The 19,762-nt window shown below is 35.7% G+C and overlaps 1 protein-coding gene across 2 annotated transcripts in view; it reads left to right on the top strand.

The window, feature by feature from the left end:
• Positions 1-19,762, top strand: part of Sym (symplekin scaffold protein) — a 649,809-nt gene that overhangs the window by 124,455 nt on the left and 505,592 nt on the right. For both annotated transcript variants that reach the window (XM_090398863.1, XM_090398864.1), the window contains one exon: positions 14,980-15,131. In XM_090398863.1, the coding sequence (XP_090254989.1) occupies positions 14,980-15,131 (152 nt within the window). The remainder of the gene's footprint in view (positions 1-14,979; positions 15,132-19,762) is intronic.

Here is a 19,762-nt window from a genome sequence, read left to right as displayed (position 1 = left end):
CATGATCTGTCTACCTTCAGTTGTTTAATGCACACAGAGCAGCACACGTTCAAAGCTGGTCCATCTATACTGATGGTTCAAGAACTGATACCTCTGTTGGCTGTGCTGCTGTGTTTCCTGACATTACTATCTCCAACCAGATCCCATCTGATTGCAGTAATTATACAGCAGAGTTGCATGCCATTTAGCTTGCACTTGTGTGTATAAAAGAAAACCACTACCAAAAGTGTATAATTTCTTCAGACTCATGAGCTCTTTACAGGCTGTCTCCTCTCCTGTGTATGATCCACATCCAGTGCTTTATGAGGTGTTACACCTGTTGCTACAAAATGAAAATCCTTAATTTTGATGTTCAGTTATGCTGGATTCCCAGCCATATTGGAATTAAGGGAAATGAGGCTGCAGATGCAGCTGATAAATCAGCTCATTCTTTCTCTATGTACTGTTTGATAGTGCCATATACAGACTGCAGACAGTTTATAAGATCAAAGCTAATTGCATAATGGCACTCATCATGGAAGGAAGCATTGACAAATTATATGACATTAAGCCTGAAATTAAGCATTGGCATTCTAGTCAACATATAAAGAGAAGAGAGAAAGTTGTTCTTGCTTGGCTCCACATTGGTCACAGTCATCTTACACATTCTTATTTACTGAGGACTGATGACTCTCCCATGTGTAAGAAATGCAATACATGTCTCACTATTTGTCATATTCCGGTGGACTGCCAGCACTTTACACGAGAGAGGAATGAAATTTTTACCTATCTAGCCAAGCCATATACACTCAAGCAGATGCTAACAGACTCAGGCAGACTGCATGATGTTTTTAATTTTTTATAAAGAATTAAACACATTTCACTATAATTTTATTTATATGTAGATACTATATGCTTAACTTTTGTACATATATATTATTTATTAGTTTATTTTTTGACGAATTATATATTTCTGTAGCCTTTGATCTTGTATATTTGTGTAACCTTATAATTTTGTTTATATGTAGATACCAAATTGCTAAACTTAATTTTTATGCATGCATATTGTATAATAATTCCTTTTTGACTATTTCCGTACTGCTGTAATAGCATTTGTTGTAATCTTATCTATGTCTATATACTGCATTCTTTGGCTTGGTTTTGTACATGCATTTTGTTTATTAACTTGCACTGTTGACTATTTATGCACTGCGGTAACCTTTGACTTTGTGCGTTGCTGTGACCTCTGCAGTAATTTCGTTTATATGTAGATACTGCATTGCTTAACTTAACTTTTGTGCATACATATTATTTACTGATTTATTTTTTTTGGCTAATTATGTTTTTCTGTAGGACACCTTGTATATTTGTGTAACCTTGTAGTAATTTTATTTATACGTAGATATCACATTGCTGAACTTAATTTTTATGCATGCATATTGTATAATAATTCCTTTTTGTCCATTTATGTACTGCTAACTTTTGACCTTGTATGTTGCTGTGCCCTCTGCAGAAATTCTGTTTATATGTAGATGCTGCATTGTGGAACTTTATTTTTGTACATGTATATTGTTTTCAATTTTCTTTAACTGTTTATGTATAGCTATAACCTTTACTATGGTGCAGTATGACCTTTGTTGTTTTTATGCCGAATAAACTACAAACCAAACCTATTTCTTTTCCTCCTTTTCTCATATAGTGAAGAGAGCATGCTGAGCACGCTCTCTTCACTATAATTAACAAGGGAGCCAACACCTCCGTTCAAGGGTATAGCACTTAAGCTGTCTCTGCATGCTGGCTGCTAGATAGTACACAGGACCGAACATTTTAGTAATGCTTCTTTATCAGCTTGCAAATAACCAGCTGCTGCTTACTGTGCCTGTGGACATCCAAGTATAGCAACTTGCAGGAGCATTGTCGAGGCCATGCTTGAGATGAATGATATTATATCCTTTTTATATCTTCCTCATCACATGCAATGGATTACAACCCAAAGAAATCAACTTGATTATGGATCATAAAAATCCTGTCACAAAAAGTAGTTAAAAAATCATAAAAAATAACAAAAATCCAACAACAACAAAAAAAAAACGTTCAAACAACTCACAACATTAATTCTTACCAAAAAAAAAAAAAAAGTTCTGCATCCACTTCACTAATGTTTGTTGCCTAAAGAGCAATATGAACATTGTGCACCACCATTCACAGCCATCTAAACCAGAATTACTATTCTTACCAGAACTCCAACTGGCAACCCCCAGCTGCCCAAACTACATGATACTCAGTTCTTTTTGCTACAAGGGCAGCACTTCTGCACTCATCAGAACTGACAGAGATTGCAATCTCAAATCCCTCTTCGTTTGGTCTGCTTTGTCTCAAAATTTCCCTATCAAACCAACCTGTCCTTTTTATATGCTCTTTCTGTCGCTCTCCAAACTCCATTAACACTGACCTCTTCAACTATCTCTCTCTCTCTCCCTCTCGCTCTCTAAACCTCAACTTACTATAGTTGAAATACCCTAATAGTGAGGTCATCCTTCTTGGAGACTTGAGCATCCACAGCTCACATTGGCTTCCCTTCTCCAGTTTCACTGATCAAGTTGGCACGATGCTGAGATGTTTGCCATTAGCATTGACTTATCACAGATCATCAATCTCCCTATCACAACATCTGACATCTCCCCCCGTCCAGTTTGCCAATACACTCGACCTCTTCCTAACAATCTCTCCTTCCAAGTATATTGTGGATGTCACTTCTCCTCTTGGTAACTCCATCCACAACAATCTCATACAAGTCTCTTTTTTTTTGCCACACAACAACCTCCCACTAGTTCTCAGCCTCATATCCTTTGGCACTACAAGGGCACCAAGTGGGACAACCTCTGTTTCTTCTATTTCTTCTTCCCTTGGTCTAACTACTGCTTTAGTTCTTCTGACCAAATACTTGCTCAGACCGATAACGAAAATCATTCTCACAGGAATGAAGGCCTTCATCCCCTTATTCCACTCTGGCCACTATCCAAGCCATGGTTCTCAAAAAAGAAGTGAAAGAAAAAGCCTCTGCATATCGTAAATGGTTCAAGACTAAAGCTCCAGCTGCTCACTCTGCCTATACTGCAGCTTGCAACAGCTGTAAAAGAATCATTGCTAAATCCAAATCAGAGACTTTGAAAGTGCCAAATGCTGTAAACTCACCTCAAATCATGGTTCCTCCTTCTGGCCCCTTGCCAAAGCTATTGTGCATAACTTTTGACTACCCAGTTTCCATCACTCTCACATCTGGATGGTACTGTAGTTACCTCAGCTAAAGACAAGGCAGACTTACTGGCATCACTCTTCTCTTTCAATTCTTGCATTGGTAACCTGGGAAAAGTTCCCTCCATTCCACTTAGAACTGCTCTCTCTGTGTCAGTGTTCTGCTAGAAAGAAATCTGAAGAATCCTTAATAACCTGAACACAAACAAGGCATGATGGTATCCCACCTGTGGTGTTAAAAACTTATCCTGGAGCTAACACCTCTGCTGTATTGCTTTTGCAATATATTCTATTTGACTGGCATCTACCTTGCAACATGGAAACAGCCCCACTTCTGATCCATTCCAAAGAAAGGTGATGAAATTCAACCAACAAACTGCCAGCCAATTGCTCTTACTTCTGTTCTGTCTAAAGTTATGGAGAAGATCATCCACAATCAACACTTGAACCACCTAGAGACCTACAGACTCGACAGTGACCAGCAGTATGGATTTCTGCAACTCACAGTCTACAGCCAGTCTTCAAGTTTTCACACCTACCTCTAGAATCAAGCCGTGGCAAAATTTGGAGAAACTCATGTGGTGGCACACTCAACATCTCAAAGGCATTTGATTGGGTTTGGCACATGGGCCTACTTAGCAAACTGCCATCTATAGTCTACTTTCCGCACTCTGCAGCTGGATCAAACTTTTCTCATTGGTTGCTCACTAAGTGTCATAGGGACAGTTTTTTCTCATATTTCTCCATCAATAAAGAGTACCACAAGGTTTCATTCTTTCACCCACTCTCTTCCTCTTGTATTTAAATGGTACTGCCACTCACAGTCTGCAGCCGATCTTCTAGTTTTCACACTCTAGAATGAAGCCATGGAAAAATTTGGAGAAAAGAGTTCCATTCTTTCATCCACTCTTATATTTAAATGACCTCCTCTCTTGAACTTCCAATTCTATCCATAGCCTTGCCAATGACAGTACACTCCATTCTCTCTTTTTATTTGACAAACCTTGTAGTGCTCAAGTATTAGAATTCTCTAGATCCATCATGACCAGTGGCCTGAACTCCGATCTCCTAACTTTATCTCAACAAGGGCAAGGACTATTTGTAGATTTCATTGCCACCAAAACAGTCCTCCTACCCTGCACAGGTAGATTACTGTGTGTGTGTGTGTGTGTGTGTGTGTGTGTGTGTGTGTGATATATCATACAGCTGTCAAGTAAATGCAACATAATAAATCATCCTGCAACAGCTTCTCAAAAAAGCCTCAAACAAAAAAACAGCTAGGACAACTGGGATTTATAGACATTATAACTTGACTATATATCAAACATAAAACACAAAATTACAACTGTATTGAGCAGTATGATATAAAGGTAGTCTGCTCCTCTACACAAGGGCTGTGTCTTTAGGTCCGCTTAAATCATCACATCCTTTCCAAACAAACAAACAAAAAAAAACAACAACTAAGTGTTTACAAAATCTATTGCTCAGCAGTTGTATCTGCTGCATAGGCCAAATAGACCACTCCGAGGAAACTTGCATGTCAGTGATGTTGAATAAAGAAAATATAAGTTAGATCCTATCTTCCACACAGTAGATGATCGAATGAAATTTTATTGCTGGTCACCCACCCCAAACACTATGATGAAAATTAAAGACTTATATTAAACCAGAATTAGTCCTCTTATCAAACATCTGAGCCAGATATAATGTGTTTTCATTGCAGCAATGTTTCATACTTATGATTTTTCTATACACATTCAATTATTTTATATTATACATATTTAACTATTTTATTCTATTACTATTGTTTAAATGTTGGCCCTGATTTTAACATCTTAATTTGTATTTTTTTTCTAATGAAGCATTTCACAAGGAATGCAAAACCTGGTATTTAATAAATGATACTTTTTTTTTTTTTTTAAATTGCTTCTGTGTATCTAATTCTGGCACACAAAAGTCTCCAAGTATTTTGTCATTTTATTTTTAAAATGTTTCTTTGTTATTAGAAAATGATTCAGAATGATAAAGGTTCTGTTTTGATATAATATAAAATATAATGACATTCATTATTTTATTTCTATTTATAAAAATCTGTTGTTTGAATAGGATCATTTTAATGACATAATTAGAGAGGAAAAAAAAACGGCACTGTATATTAAATGTATCTCTTCTTTTTAGTTGGTTCTGATAATGAGTGGCATCACTGATGAAAATGATATTATGAAGCACATCATGTTTATAATTGTAATCATTTCTTTACTTTAAATATAATCAACTTCAAAAAAAATGAATAGCTATTTAATTTTTTTATTTTCATTAAGACAAATCGAAAAAGGTGTTGAATTTTAGTCCTGACATTTTATCCCTCTCTGTATAGAGAAACAAAAATGATGGCATTCACAAAGTTTAATAAGAAAATTAAATTGATATTTTTGTTTTACCTGTTTAAATAAGAAGTGAAAAATTATCAGGTTTACTATGCCCAAGCTTAGATAACTAGTGAAGTCCTCCATTTAGCCTTTGAAGCGTGCAGAGAGAACTACTTTGGTTCTGTTCATTTCCCAAAGGTTAAGTGCACCATGAGGTGTGGATTGGACATCAGGCCAGAAGATACAATGTTCAGTCTTCATGGTTCCTTGGAACCAGATAAATATGTTCATTCCAGCTGGTTCAGTTTTTTTTTTTTTTTTTTTAATTTAATTTTATTATTATTTTTAAATCTGTGCAAACTGTTACAGTTGTTCCTTTCAACTCTGATAATGCAATCTGTCAACTCAGCTGAGATCAAGACATGAGCTGATAAACTCATTCTATATGATTCATTCCTATGATTTTATGTTCTGATAAGTTATCAATCTTTCTCCTTGATGATATGTTACATTGAATGAAACATATCTGAGTTTTTGAATAAAATTCTATATTTTTTCTATATGTGTAAGCCATATAAGCATCTATAAATATATCTAGTACACATGTTCCATTAAAACATTACGATACGGTTATATACTGGGAGTTGAAATAGGAAGCGATCACATTTAGTTTAGTAGTTTTAAAATGAGTATCACACTGAAAAGAAAAATATGTATGAAAGCTTGTAATTAGGTAGAAATAATTAACACAGTTTTAACAGAATCAAGTCATCCAATATTTCATCTGTCATGGAGGCATCCTCTGGGGAGTGGATTTAATTATTTCTATGTACATTCCATTTTCTGTACATTCTGTTTTCATTCCATTAAACCTAATTATGAGTTTAAACCACAACTCGAGGCTTAATACACATGTATGAAAAGTTCAGAAGGAAGCAATCAAACAGCTTTCAGTGGTGTGCTGTAGATTCAAATATACACATATTCATGGGGTGCAAAGTATTTGGATGGAAAGTAGCCATTAAGTATATGCAATCTTTAATATATTGTAAAACTTGTCTTAGAGGCCTCAGAAGTGCATATCACATGAACCCTGTGGGAAGCATTATTGACAATTCAGAATTTGTGTGAAGAATGATGCATCGAATCCTGGGGAACATATCTTCCAGTAAATGTAGGCTTATAAATAGAAGTGGCAAGTAAGCTTTCTGCTTTACAAGTGAGTCATGGGAAGGAAGGACTTCATTATTTTCTTTTTCTAATGTAAAGTTTACCCTAGGAAAGAAATTAATTTGACTTGAAAATGCCTTTCTTCATTTGAATGTGGCCAAATAGCAAACACATAATCAGTATAGTAAAACGAAGTGGAGAGAGAGGTGAGTGATAATAACGAAATGGCATTCATCGAAGTGTTTCATGAATTAATTAGATAATAATGGTGTTAAGAGGAAAACCCATGGCACAGCCTTCCATCTTCTTGTAGAGATCTTTCCACAAATAGTATCCAGAGTGCACAGCTAGTCAGATAAATGATGTTAGTTGGAAAATCCTTGGAGGATATCTTACAGGAATAGAATATAATGAGTATTCAAGGAGGACTGAAAAGATAGGAAAGATGTAAGGAATAGGAGAAGTCTGTTCTGAAGCGGAGTGTTATGAGAAAAATGAGCTGCTCCTAGTAGACCAAAACGGAATTGGATTAATATTCCTAAACCTGAACACCGAGATTGGTCCCTTTAGGGTCAAGTGTGGTAATGTGACTGAACTCAGAGAAGTTGACAGGAGTCCCAGGATGAGCTGTATTTTCTTTGTAAGATTTGGCTCCTTGAAATTGGTTCATCCAGAGATAGGGATGATATCCCTGTAAAACACCGTACCTTCTGGAGTGCTCCTGTTAGCCTATGAAAATTTGAGGGGGAGATTGTGATTTTTTGCGCTGGACCCTATCCGCAGCAGGTCCCAAAGGCAAACAGCCTCTCATTGATAGAGTAATGTAGGTAAGGGAAGTTCTTAAGGCGGATCTGTAACCTCGGGACAAGGATTAGCTCTGAGGACTGGACAAAATTATCCACTGATGGAATGACTATTCTGGAATCAACCAATTCGTGGAATCAACCATTCTGGGATGACCTCTCATGGAATGCCTCAGCTACTTGGCTAGATGGCCCATCTGATGCATTTTGACTGGCAACTACCAGCTGATTCAGAACTGGCATAGACCATTGGAATCCAACTGTCTAATTAAAATGTGATGGCTGTTCCATTGGGAGGTGTTGAGGCAATGTGATTTATGCCCAGTGCTCTGAATGTCAGAGTGAAGAAATTCAATCAAGCATGGGTAAGCAGTTGGAATAACTATGGCACTCTTTGACAAGTGTGGAAGTTGACCACCTCCTAGTGGTTGGACTTGGGTGGCTAAGTTGCCAACTATGCTATTTTCTCCCTTCTGGGGTTAAGTCCCAGTAGGAGTTGTTCCATTACTATGAGTTCAACAAAGCAGAATGGGGTCCTCTCTTGCTTAGGAAGGGACCACAGAATTCTGCTCCTGTGGTTGATTTTCCTATTGACTTGCTTGGTAATGTCTCTGTCAACCATCCCTGTAATGCCTACAAAGTAACTTCAACCACCTCCATGAGAAAACCAGCCATTAGATTAACATTGAATTCTAGAAAGGATGTGACTCTGTTGCAACCATCAACACAGACCGTATATTTGTCCCATTTGCAGTAAGGCCTTTACTACTCCTGATGACCTGGGTATTCCATCTGCGAGCAAAACATTCCATCACTCCTGTGAACCATTCTGCAACTTTTAACTCTTCCTGTAACATTCACTTTTCAAAATATCTTGGTTCAACCAGGACCATTATCTCAGAGACACCTTGTCTGTTGATATTGTCAGATAACCTTTACCACAACTAGCGTTTCCCAAATTTTTCCTACGACGGAACACTTCACAAATCATGATATTTTTACAGAACACCTTGGTTAGAGTCGCAGCATTTAAAATCATTCCAGGCTCATATTAATATTAATTTTGATAATTTTTCATGGAACACTTATTCACTTTCTGCAGAACACTGGTGTTCCGCGGAACACAATTTGGGAAACCCTGACCACAACTATTGGTCTTGGCATTCACTGCCATGCAAAACATCCCAGTGCTGTTAATACTGAACAGGCTAAAGCATGATTGACTACTGAAGAGGAACATTCTGCAACTTCCAGTGTTCCTACAACATCCAGCTATCAAAATTATCTTTGTCCAACCAGGAATGTTATCTCAAAGACACTTTGAGATAACATTCTTTAAGATAACTTTGCCCAGAATTTCAGTGAGGTTTTACCACTTCTATTGGTCTTGGTGTTCACTGCTATGCAAAATATCCCATTTGCTGTTAATGCTCATATTTGTACTGAACATGCAAAGGCACGGTAGACTGAAGTGGAACATTGTTTTGTCTTCTGTGAAGCCTTGATAGCTTTAGAAGATATAGCTCATATCAGTGAGGTTTTGGCAGAGGTTCTTCCCAGGCGGACAATTGCTGCAATCAGATCTCATTATAAATTACCATCCTACATAGTGATGCTGGGTGGCCACTCACTATCCTCCATCATGAGAAAGCTGTCTACTATGCTGAAAACTAAGACTTGGTACGGCTACTTCAGAAAGAACACCACATTGTACCAAAATTTACTTCTGCAACTTTATCTTTTAAAGGTGTATGGTGTCTGCAGAGTTATATGGACTTTTAGTAAGTTGTTGAGAGTGACAAACTAATAATATTCTTTAAAACTCTGTGAGGGTTTTAAAGAATATTATTAGACTGTCACATAATAAAGAATATTATTAGACTGAGGAGGAGGAGGTAGATCCCAAGATTTTGTAAGGCATACTTGAAGAGAGATGGAACTGTACTGGCCCTACTCCTCTCTTGAGATAAGCAATGGAACAGGAGGTAAAGAGGAATAGCTTTGAAATCTCTCTGGCTGATTTTTTGATTCTCTCTTTTCATGCCTTGCAAGACACGCTGGCGACATAGAGGACTTATCAGAGAATGACTTATCGAATATCCAAGTCTGGAGTTGGATAGCACAGGATATTGTTGGGACCTAATTCTCTTCTGGTCCTACATGTGGGACCATAGTATGTAGTGCTGTTTCAGTATGATGTTAGAAAAATAAAATGAAATGAAAATGAAATTAAAAAAAATTAAATAGTCAAATGCCTCATCATGTAATTAGTGATTCTCATGAATGTATTAACAAGATTCCTACTGGCACTATCTAGTGAAATCACAGCCAAGGGAACGGACTTGGCAGAATCAGCAGGCAAAGAAAACATTGTTGAGCTTGACTTTAGTCTGACTCTGTGAATTAACATAAGAGGTCTAGCTAAGTGGGAGGTTGTCCTGTAGCCATCAGTGAAATAGCACTCCTTTCATCATTTCTTTACTGACTCAGTAAAGCAGTGATTGTACCATCCTGATTCATGATTTTAGCCTTAAGCAGCAAATATCCATTGCTTCGTGCAGTCTACTCTGAGGACAATGTCAGGTGGGGACAAAAGTCTGTTAAAAGGTTGCACAAGTGTCCTAAAGTGAGTTCAGGAAAGACAGAAACCTCATATAGAAGGGCAAAAGCTGACTTGATCGTGATTTCCGATATGAATATAGACTATGAAAGAGGTGCCTATCAATCCTTTTGATTTTAAGAGTTTTAAGCAAGATCTGTTAGAAAAGCTACCACAGGGATAGCCGGTTTGTTGCAGTCAAGTGTTCATGGTGGCATCACTTTTTGATCCTTTGAAGTTGGCTCTTTCTATCATTGCAAAGTAGAATTCAGCAAGCGTTGGATTGTTCACCCACTAATAGGGAATGCGAGCTGGATTTAGACTGCCATGAGACAGATTACTTTTACCTTACCAATGACTAGTTGTTGCAATAGTAATCTTGCTCAGTACGAGAGGAATTGCAGGTTCGAACACTTGGTACATGTGCTTGATCAAGTGACTGGTGCTATGTGCAAAGCTATGGGATTATGACTGAACACTTCATAAGTCAAAATCCTGTCTGGCTACTGGAACAATACCATTTGTGTCTCATGCATTGAAAGTCATCATTATCTGGAGTTGCTTTCTTACTGTTTCTTACTGGATTGTTCACCCACTAATAGGGAACATGAGCTGGATTTAGACTGTCATGAGACGGGTTAGTTTTACTTTACCAGTGACTAGTTGTTGCAATAGTAATCTTACTCAGTAGGAGAGGAACCTCAGGTTCGAACACTTGGTACACGTGCTTGATCGGGTGACCGGTGCCGTGTGCAAAGCTATGGGATTATGACTGAATGCCTCTCAAGTCAAAATCCTGTCTAGCTACTGCAAAACTACCATTTGTGTCTCGTGCATTGAAAGGCAGCATTATCTGGAGTTGCTTTCTTACTGTTGTGGTGCAATCATTCTGCCAATGAGTACTAGAACAGAGGCATCAAGGTAGCCATTGAGACTATGTGACTGCTGCTTCCTATGCCACACCATTCAAGTATGATGTGTGGGCACGAAATCCTCTACAGATGACCTAGGTACTTGTAGATGATCGTGGCAGAATTTAATCTGGCCAGAGTAGAGGTCTCCACAGTGAAAATCTCATATCTACCTATAGATGGTATATTTGAGGTTGTTTGGTGTCAGAGGTTAACATGACAAAATTCGCATTTTTGTGCTGCTGTATACCAGGTTAATTTGTTTGATGAGGATTGTGAATTGTCAATAATGATGGCTTTTTTTCTATCCATAAGAAATATCCTACAGATAGAAAGAGACTGTCAGTGGACCATTTCAATTCCTCTGGAGATAATCTGGAGTAAGGATGCAAGATGAGGGAAATATAATTTTTAGAGTTAACGAGGGTTAACTACATTAAGTAGCATGTGATGTAATGATCTGGTGCTAAATAATGTTGGATTTTGTTATAACAGTTGAAAATTTGTCTATAAACGAAGTAACTTATGCTTTCAATTAGTGAGAGTAATAATGCAGTTTTTGACTTAGGAGGTGATAGTGCATGTGAAAACCTAGAGGGTAGCTTGAAGTAGTGCTTTGGCATAGGAATCAGTAGTGTATCGGTCATAGTTTAAGAGTGTCTGAAGGAAGCTGTATGTGACTAACTTCCCATACACTCACTGTCAATGCTGATTTTTATGCAAGAGCCTCATAAAAAGAGAATGTTGTTGAGGATCTGATGACAGAAGAAGAGTGATGATGAGGCTCAGTAATAAGCAGCAGGCCAAGAGAGTGATAACCATGATAATGGAAATTAGAGAGAATTTTACCACTATGTAGAAAATGAAAGGAAGAAACAACAATGCAAGAATAATTTCATTGAATGCAGATTGTAGGAAAGTATCAGAATGAATTAGATTAGAAGTAGATGAGTTGTTAAGTGTTTCACTATTGTGTGTTGCACATTTCAGGCAAAATAATTAGCCCTCTAGTTGCTCAGGGAGAATTGGATAAAAGAATAAAGGTAAATGAGTTAGAGACATTAAAGTTATTGCAAGAACTTGATTCAAATACAGTAGTTGTACTTGGTGGGTTATTGGCACAGGTGCTGGAGAAATGTACAGCTGAGTTAGCTAATTCCTTGACCTGTTTATTCAGCTTAAGTCTCCCCATGTTTATGATTCTTAATGAATGATAAACAAAGTGATCTTGAAGATACTTTAAAGATACTTCACTTTCTTTGCTTACACTTGGTTAAGGATTAAACAATAATATAATTTCTTGGCATCTTTCATTTAATTATTATTATTATGTGACACCTCCAGGGAGTCCAAAGACTCATCGAGGGAGAGTGTGCCAACAGCATCGAATGATTGAAACCCTTCCAACTACTAACCGTGCTCAAACTTGCTTAACTTTTTGTATGAGCCATTAGAATTAGAACAAGATTTCTATCATATTCCAAGAAGAATCTGTAGTCTAATACAAATTCACAAACTAATGGTAGAGGCTCTACCAATCGACCAACCTTTGCCGGTATTATAGACACGTTATCATTGGTGTGGTCATCAGGGTATTTAGAGAGACTTATGAATTGTGTTCAAACATGGATAGATAGCATTATGGTCTTCTGTAGAGGAGAGCAGTTGTGTTCAAGGGAGGGCTTGCTTTAGTGGTCTGCTTACATTCTCCAATAGCATGACAGTACAGTGAAATAAGTGGAATGGATGTATGATACTATGGAATTTTGGGCCACCATTGGTTTAACTTGTATATTATTGATATTAGGGATGGTATAAAGGATAGCATGTAGTTATCTTCGTAAATGCTCGCAAGTGTATTTCTATAAGCTCTCTGATCAACTTTTTTATGAAATGTTTAGTTTCTAGATTTGGCTTTGAAATAATGCTGTATTTAATATTCACTTGATTTATATAATTTTGCATCGCCGAATTGAAGCCTTTTGGCTCTTTATTTTAGTAAATACATTACACACCGACTGAGAGTTCGCTTACGAAAAATACACCTATCCAACACCTCAAGTTCCTTAATACTGAATGAGAATTTTTGCTCTCTTAAGGTTTCTACCTGGTCTCTGGGGAGAACCAACCAGTTTGAAACAGCTATCAGGCCAGTGAAACCTTATCCAAATGGACTAATAAAAGGCAAATATATGGACACTTGGGCAAGTGATCATGCCTTCTATATGGTCCGTGCTAGGGCAACTTGTAAATGCTGGCGAGTGTGTTCCCATAAGCTCTCTGGTCAACTTTTTTATGGAATTTCATAGTTTCTACATTCAACATTTGAAATAATGTTGGATTTAATATCCAACTGGTTTATATAACCTTGCATTGCCGAACTGAAGTGTTTTGGCTCTTTATTTTAGTAAATAAAGTTATAGTTATATGCTAGTAATGCTAAGTTTGGGAGAGTGATGAAGGTTATAACTCCCTGCAGGTTGACTTAAACAGACTCAGTATATGGACAAATGACAATGATTGTATGTCAGTTGAATAGTGTATTTAAGATTATTATATTTATTAGAATTACTGCAAGTAGTCAATAATGCTAGAAACTTAGAGGTTATTATATATAATTTTTTAATAATTTATAAATGAGTTTTATATAATCTCACAAGATTATTCAGAGCATTCTGCAAAAACTTTCTGTTTTGAAATCTTAACAGATTTCTTGCATATAATTCTTTGTCAGTCTTTCTTCAATTTGGGAAATAGCTGTCAAAAATTGAACAATCAGAATTGCTCTTGATATCTTTCTGCTGTAACTTATATTTTATTTAGTTTTTTTAAATAGATATCACCTTTCAGTTTTAAAAGGTTATTTAATTAGATTTTGTAAATTAATTATTTACTTTGTAGTTACTTTTGCTCCAATGATGTTAACATTGCACTACCAAATATAATGTTTTTAATAAACTTTAATTTTATCCATCAATGTGTGTTTTATTCATTAAACTTATTGTAATAGCTTAGGCTTTCTCTAAGTATTTAAAATATGAGAAAAGAGAGGGAATGCATAGCTAGTGATATTTAATGTGCTGTTGCTCTGTATACATAGAGTAAGTTGGAAGCATAGAATCATCACACAAACGCCACTCATTCGATATTTTGTACACATTTTTTGAGCATAGTATTACATGAAATTGCCAATATTATTTTTGATTTCCAGACAGTCATGGTTGAAAATAGCATTCAGCTAAAAGAACCCTAAAAAACTTAAGAATGAAATGACATTATTGGTATTATCAAGCTAGCCTGGTTGGCCGAGTGGTTAGCGTATCCACTCTTTAGCCAAAAGGCTGTGGGTTCGAATCCTAATGTGAGCATTGATGCTTGTGATTGTCTGTGAAAATACTAGTGGTGGTGGTGGTGAGTGGTAGATGGCATTGGTGTAGTTGGTGGATTGAGTGGTGGAGACAGGTAGAATAGGTACCTTCTCTCAATGAGTCTTTGGACTCCCTGGAGGTGTCACGTAATAATAATAATTATCAATGTAATATGGTATCTTGGGAGATTTTAAACCTCTCCCTCCTTACAGTCCAGACACTTTATATATTCACACATTTTTGAACTGTTAAAAGTTTTTGAGCTACAGATATTTAACACGCATATGACAGTGCAGGGTTCTCCTTGAAGGATTTGGTATGTACTCCCACATTGATGGGACAACTACATATGTGTGTAGATGTGTGTGTTTTTGTTGGGTATACCTCAAAGGTCATGATAAAAAGGTAAGATAATTGATATTATCAACAAAATTCTGGTTTTAAATTTTGGCTTCCCAAATTAACTTTATATTTATTTGTTTTGGTATTGAAAAGAAACTTTTTTCACTAAATCTCTTCAAATAGGATTCAGATAGTCCTAAGAAAGGACCAAATGATATTGCACTTGATGATGTGCCACCAACTTTGAAAATTGCACGTCCCCGAAAACTGGAAGACGAAGCTAAACATATTTTTGAATCATTAGTAATATTTCATGGCACGCCTCATATATCAAGGTAAATGCCTTTTAGAGTATAAAATTTCATCATTTTTGAATAGGTTTGAAAATTAGCATTTGCCTACATACTGTATTTGATATTTTCTGCATGCTTAACACTACTGTGAACAATGTGAACAATAAAAATTATCACAATAAAAAGCATTAAATGTTTATTGAATAGTCTTGATATTATTCTTTCATATATACGAAATCAAGAATTTGTGTGTGTGTGTATATATTCTGTATGAAAGGCTATAAAGGTATTGTATATTGTACTGTACTTTTTTGTTGGTGGGCTAAGGGTTAGGTTATCCCCAGAACAGCATAGTATTCTCATACACGAAAAAAATGTCCTGACAAAAAAGGTTGCAAACCTATTGTATATCTTGTACCATAGTTGGCTAAGGACTGGTAATCGGGAAGAAACTCTTCTCTAGAGTCAAAATGTAGTACATAAACTGAGCAGTTAAAATTATATATCATCAAAAGACATTCACAATTATCTATGCCATGGTGGGATTTGGATTAAATTCCTGCTGAAGGATGTTGATATCTATTTGCCCAACAATGTTGGCTTAACCAGGCATGTTAAAAAAAAAAAAATTCTGACTAACCACCACTTGACATTATATCTAGTATAAATTATCTTTTCATGGCAACATATTCAATTATTCTCAAATTTTCATTTTTAATCTATATTCTACACATATTATATTATTATATCATCCCTCACTAAATTAAATAAAGCATGAGTCACCTTGACTAATCCTTTTGGTTATTTTGATTTCTTCAGTCTGTGTTTATTATAGATCTGTTATCTCAGAATATATTTCTTAATTACTTCTGAAATTTGTTTTGGTATTTTCCTAAAATTTTTAATCTGGTTATTGCATCTGTTAACTGTATTCTGTGAAATTTAGGTGAGAGATAAATTTCATCACCTGGTGTGGGACCACTCCTCTGTTTATTGGGAGCCTGCAGTGTGGCTCGAAAAAGTTACATTCTTGATCTTTAGAGCAGAGTTTCAGGACTATATAAAAATAAATTTAGAAAATACAAAAAAAAATATAAAATTGATTAAAAAAAAATCTCTAGCACACTCATATATAGGTTTGCTGATGACCTTTCATGAGTAGGAACAACATAAACATCAAAATGCTTTAGTTAAATCAGTAAAACAGTAAAGTGGTTTATTGTGTTCCATTGATTTCTCTGGTATTGTGTTGTTTAAGGAAGTTCAACAAAGACTAGATAATAACTAAAAATATTAATTATTACCTCCTGTTTTTCACCGAAGTTAAATTGGCATCTTCAGGGATTAACTGACTCTTAATCAGGCTGACTGTTTGCTAATGAGAGTTTCCCATATGAGGGGCAGTTTGATACAACCATATTTGTTTAGGTTGGGATAGTTTGTAAGACCTGCAGCAGATTCAAAGAAAAGCCTCTTGAATTTAAATTTGCTTCAGTGGAGTAAGGTGGCTTTTTTCTGATGGATCCTGTGCTGGGTATCCAAGGCATGGGCTTGTAATCTGGTCCTCTGTTATTTATTTTGATCAATGATATAGGAAATGATTTGACAGGAAATATTCAGTTGTTTGCTGACAATGCTAATCCTAAACACCAAGATAATGATTTCTCTATTATTTACTTTAATATAAATATTGCATCTGTTGTTGACCTATTTTTTTTTTTTTTTTTTTTTTTTTTGCTACTTATCAAACAACTCATTTAGGCTGTTTATTATATTTCCAACACAAGAGTGATGAGAGCTTGGTCCACCTTTACCACAAGTTGCCTCAGTCCTGAAGGTACTTCAGGCACAAACTTTGTTTGCTTACACTTGGATAAAGGATTAAACTAAATTTATTATAGTCTAATCAAGTGGGAAAAAAAACTTCCAACATGTTTCTCTAAATCAAGAGTAATTTAATAATAAGGTGAGACACCTTTTGACAACTTGTATACATAAATATGACTTCTCCATTGCTTCCACCTTGGTATCACCACCTCTGGGTCTGGCTCCCACTGACGAGACCTCAATAAAGGTCGAAACCGGTCTGGGTAGTGTCCCTTCCCTTGATGCATAGCATTATACATGTCTACATGGAGATGTGCTTTGCATTATGGGAGATACTAAGACAAGGAGTGATGAGAGCTTGTACCACCTTTACCAAGAGTTGCCTCAGTCCTAAATTTTCCTGTATCTTACACTTGGATTAAGGATTAAACTAAATTTATTATAGTCTAACCAAGTGGGAAAAAACTTCCATGCATATATTTAGTTTGTGAATTTGTATTAGTCTACAGATTCTTCTTGGAGTATGATAGAAATTTGTTCTAGTTCTTTGGTAGTTATTCTGGTATTTTTGTTTAATTTTACTTCTCACTATTTACTTCACTTTGTATCAGTTTATATTTTTAATACACTGAAGTATTTGTCTTGTCAGTATCATTGAAATAAGGTTTTATTTATTTATTTATTTTTTTCACTAAGCTTTTGACCTCTTCTTTATATCTTGGTATCCATCTTTGATTTGTATTGCACTAATTATTCTGCTTTTTCTTCAAAAACTGTTCATATTTCTCCTATTGTTTTTGTCTTTTATCGTTTCCAGTTTATCTAACTTTATTGAATGGTCTTCTTTGTTCTGGTGTACTTTCTTCATGGAGTAATTCTATCCTATAACTTGTGGTCTGTATCTGCTATTGTTAGAATTTTTACATTAGTTTATTCTGGTCTGGTATGATTTCTTTACTAGTTATAATATAATCATTGACAGATTTTTGCTCTCTTGTATTTTTTCATGTTATTTCATCATCAGAAGTGTATTATGTATTCTTAATTCATCTAAAATTTTAGTAGATTATTAATTTTCATTAATTATTTCTTTATGACATCTTTGGCATATATAGGGTTACCATATTCTAAAATGCCAAAATGCTGACACCCCATCGCCTGACCATCTCGTTCCGGACACAAACATCTAACACAAAAATAAATACGTACGTTTGAAATCTTTACCTTTTGTAAGCTTTTCATTAATTAGATGTGATGAGTATGCTTATTTGAACACACAAAAATATGAGATTTTAAGTGTCATCATAAGTCTTATGAAACAAGAGTTGGCCTACATGAAAAAGAATTAGACTTATCACACTGCATACATTACTTTGCAGCCCATGCATATTTTTCACTAGACCTAATTTTCTTTAGCAATTCTTTGTTTCGACACAAATAGTCGAACATATTTTTACATGTAAAATGTCTGTAATTAAATTTAACTGTAGCAAATCCTTTCACAGATTCTATGGTAACTCTATTTCTTTCCTTGGTCCACTGAGCTTGTATTAATGAAAAGAGCCTTTCAACACTGACATTGTGACCTGGAATTGCAAACAGAAACTGAGCCATCTTTACAATTTCATTGTATTGTTCTTCACTCTTGCAGAATTCAATGTAGTCACACCATTTTTTCTGACTTGACACTTCTTTTCCATCATTATGAAGCAACAAATCTCTTCAAGTTGGAAAATTGGTCAAAACATTTGCTGTCATCAACTGGCACACCTCACTCAATCAAGAAGTGTATACATTCTTCTACACTTTCCCAGGAGAGTTCTTTAAGACCTAGCCACTTTAAACAGGAAAATTCATTAAACTGTTGCATCCACATGTTCAAATAGTCTAAACACTCTACATAGAGTTTCCACATTACACCAAAACCCCAGATTTGAAGCCATCACTTTCCATTTTTTTCAACATGTCCTTTGCTTTCAATGGTACGAAATGTTCATTTTTCCTTTCCTGAAGAAGATCATGTACTGAAGATAGTATTTCCATTACATCAATAAGGGAATTGTCTTCTTTCTCTAGCCTGCTAATATGTGAATGGAGCACACCAATTAGAGACTGCAAATGATATAGATAGATTTCGCTGAAAGGGTCTTCAGAAAAGTTCTTTATTACAGCTGGTGGTTTATTTTGAGATAAAAAGATTGATTTAAGAGCTGGATACATTTGAATTAGTCATTGAACAGCAGGGTATAAGGATAGCCATTGTGTTTTACTGTGATTTAAACGTTGCTGGTATTTTATATCCACAAACTTACAGAACTCCTTGAGAGATTCCACACGGACAGTGTATATTGAAAAGTGATTATATATTTTAACTATTAAAGTTTGTAGGTCAATGTCAAGCAGGTCTGTAACATGTTGGATGCAATTATTAATGATGTGTGCAGGGCATCCCACTCCGACCAATGATTGGTTAACCATCCTCTTCAGGTTGTCAAATACATTATTGTCTTGACTTCTTGCAAGACCCCCCAAACATGGTATTGCAATTATCACCCCAAAAAGCAACACATTTATTTTGAAGTCCCAAATTGTTTAATGTTTCACTGACATAAGTTGAAATAGTTTCTGCAGTTTCATTTGGTTTGCTCTCAATATTCACTACTTTAATCTGTAAACCTCCATTCTTGTAGTCAAAATATTGAATAATGACAGGAAATACTTTCACATTACCGTAGTTACTAGCATCTATTGAAACACCTATAAAGGGAATATCTGCCATGATTTCATTATAGTTTCTTTCGAATGGGGAGCAAGAACAGAATTGACAATGACTTGTGTTTTTGTGT

The sequence above is a fragment of the Typopeltis vanoorti genome, chromosome 10, assembly GCF_054136105.1.
Source record: "Typopeltis vanoorti isolate ZY-2024b chromosome 10, IOZ_Tvanoo_1.0, whole genome shotgun sequence".
NCBI lineage: Eukaryota > Metazoa > Arthropoda > Arachnida > Uropygi > Thelyphonidae > Typopeltis > Typopeltis vanoorti.
Note: the sequence above shows the minus strand (reverse complement) of the source record. Positions and strands in the feature narration are given on the sequence as shown.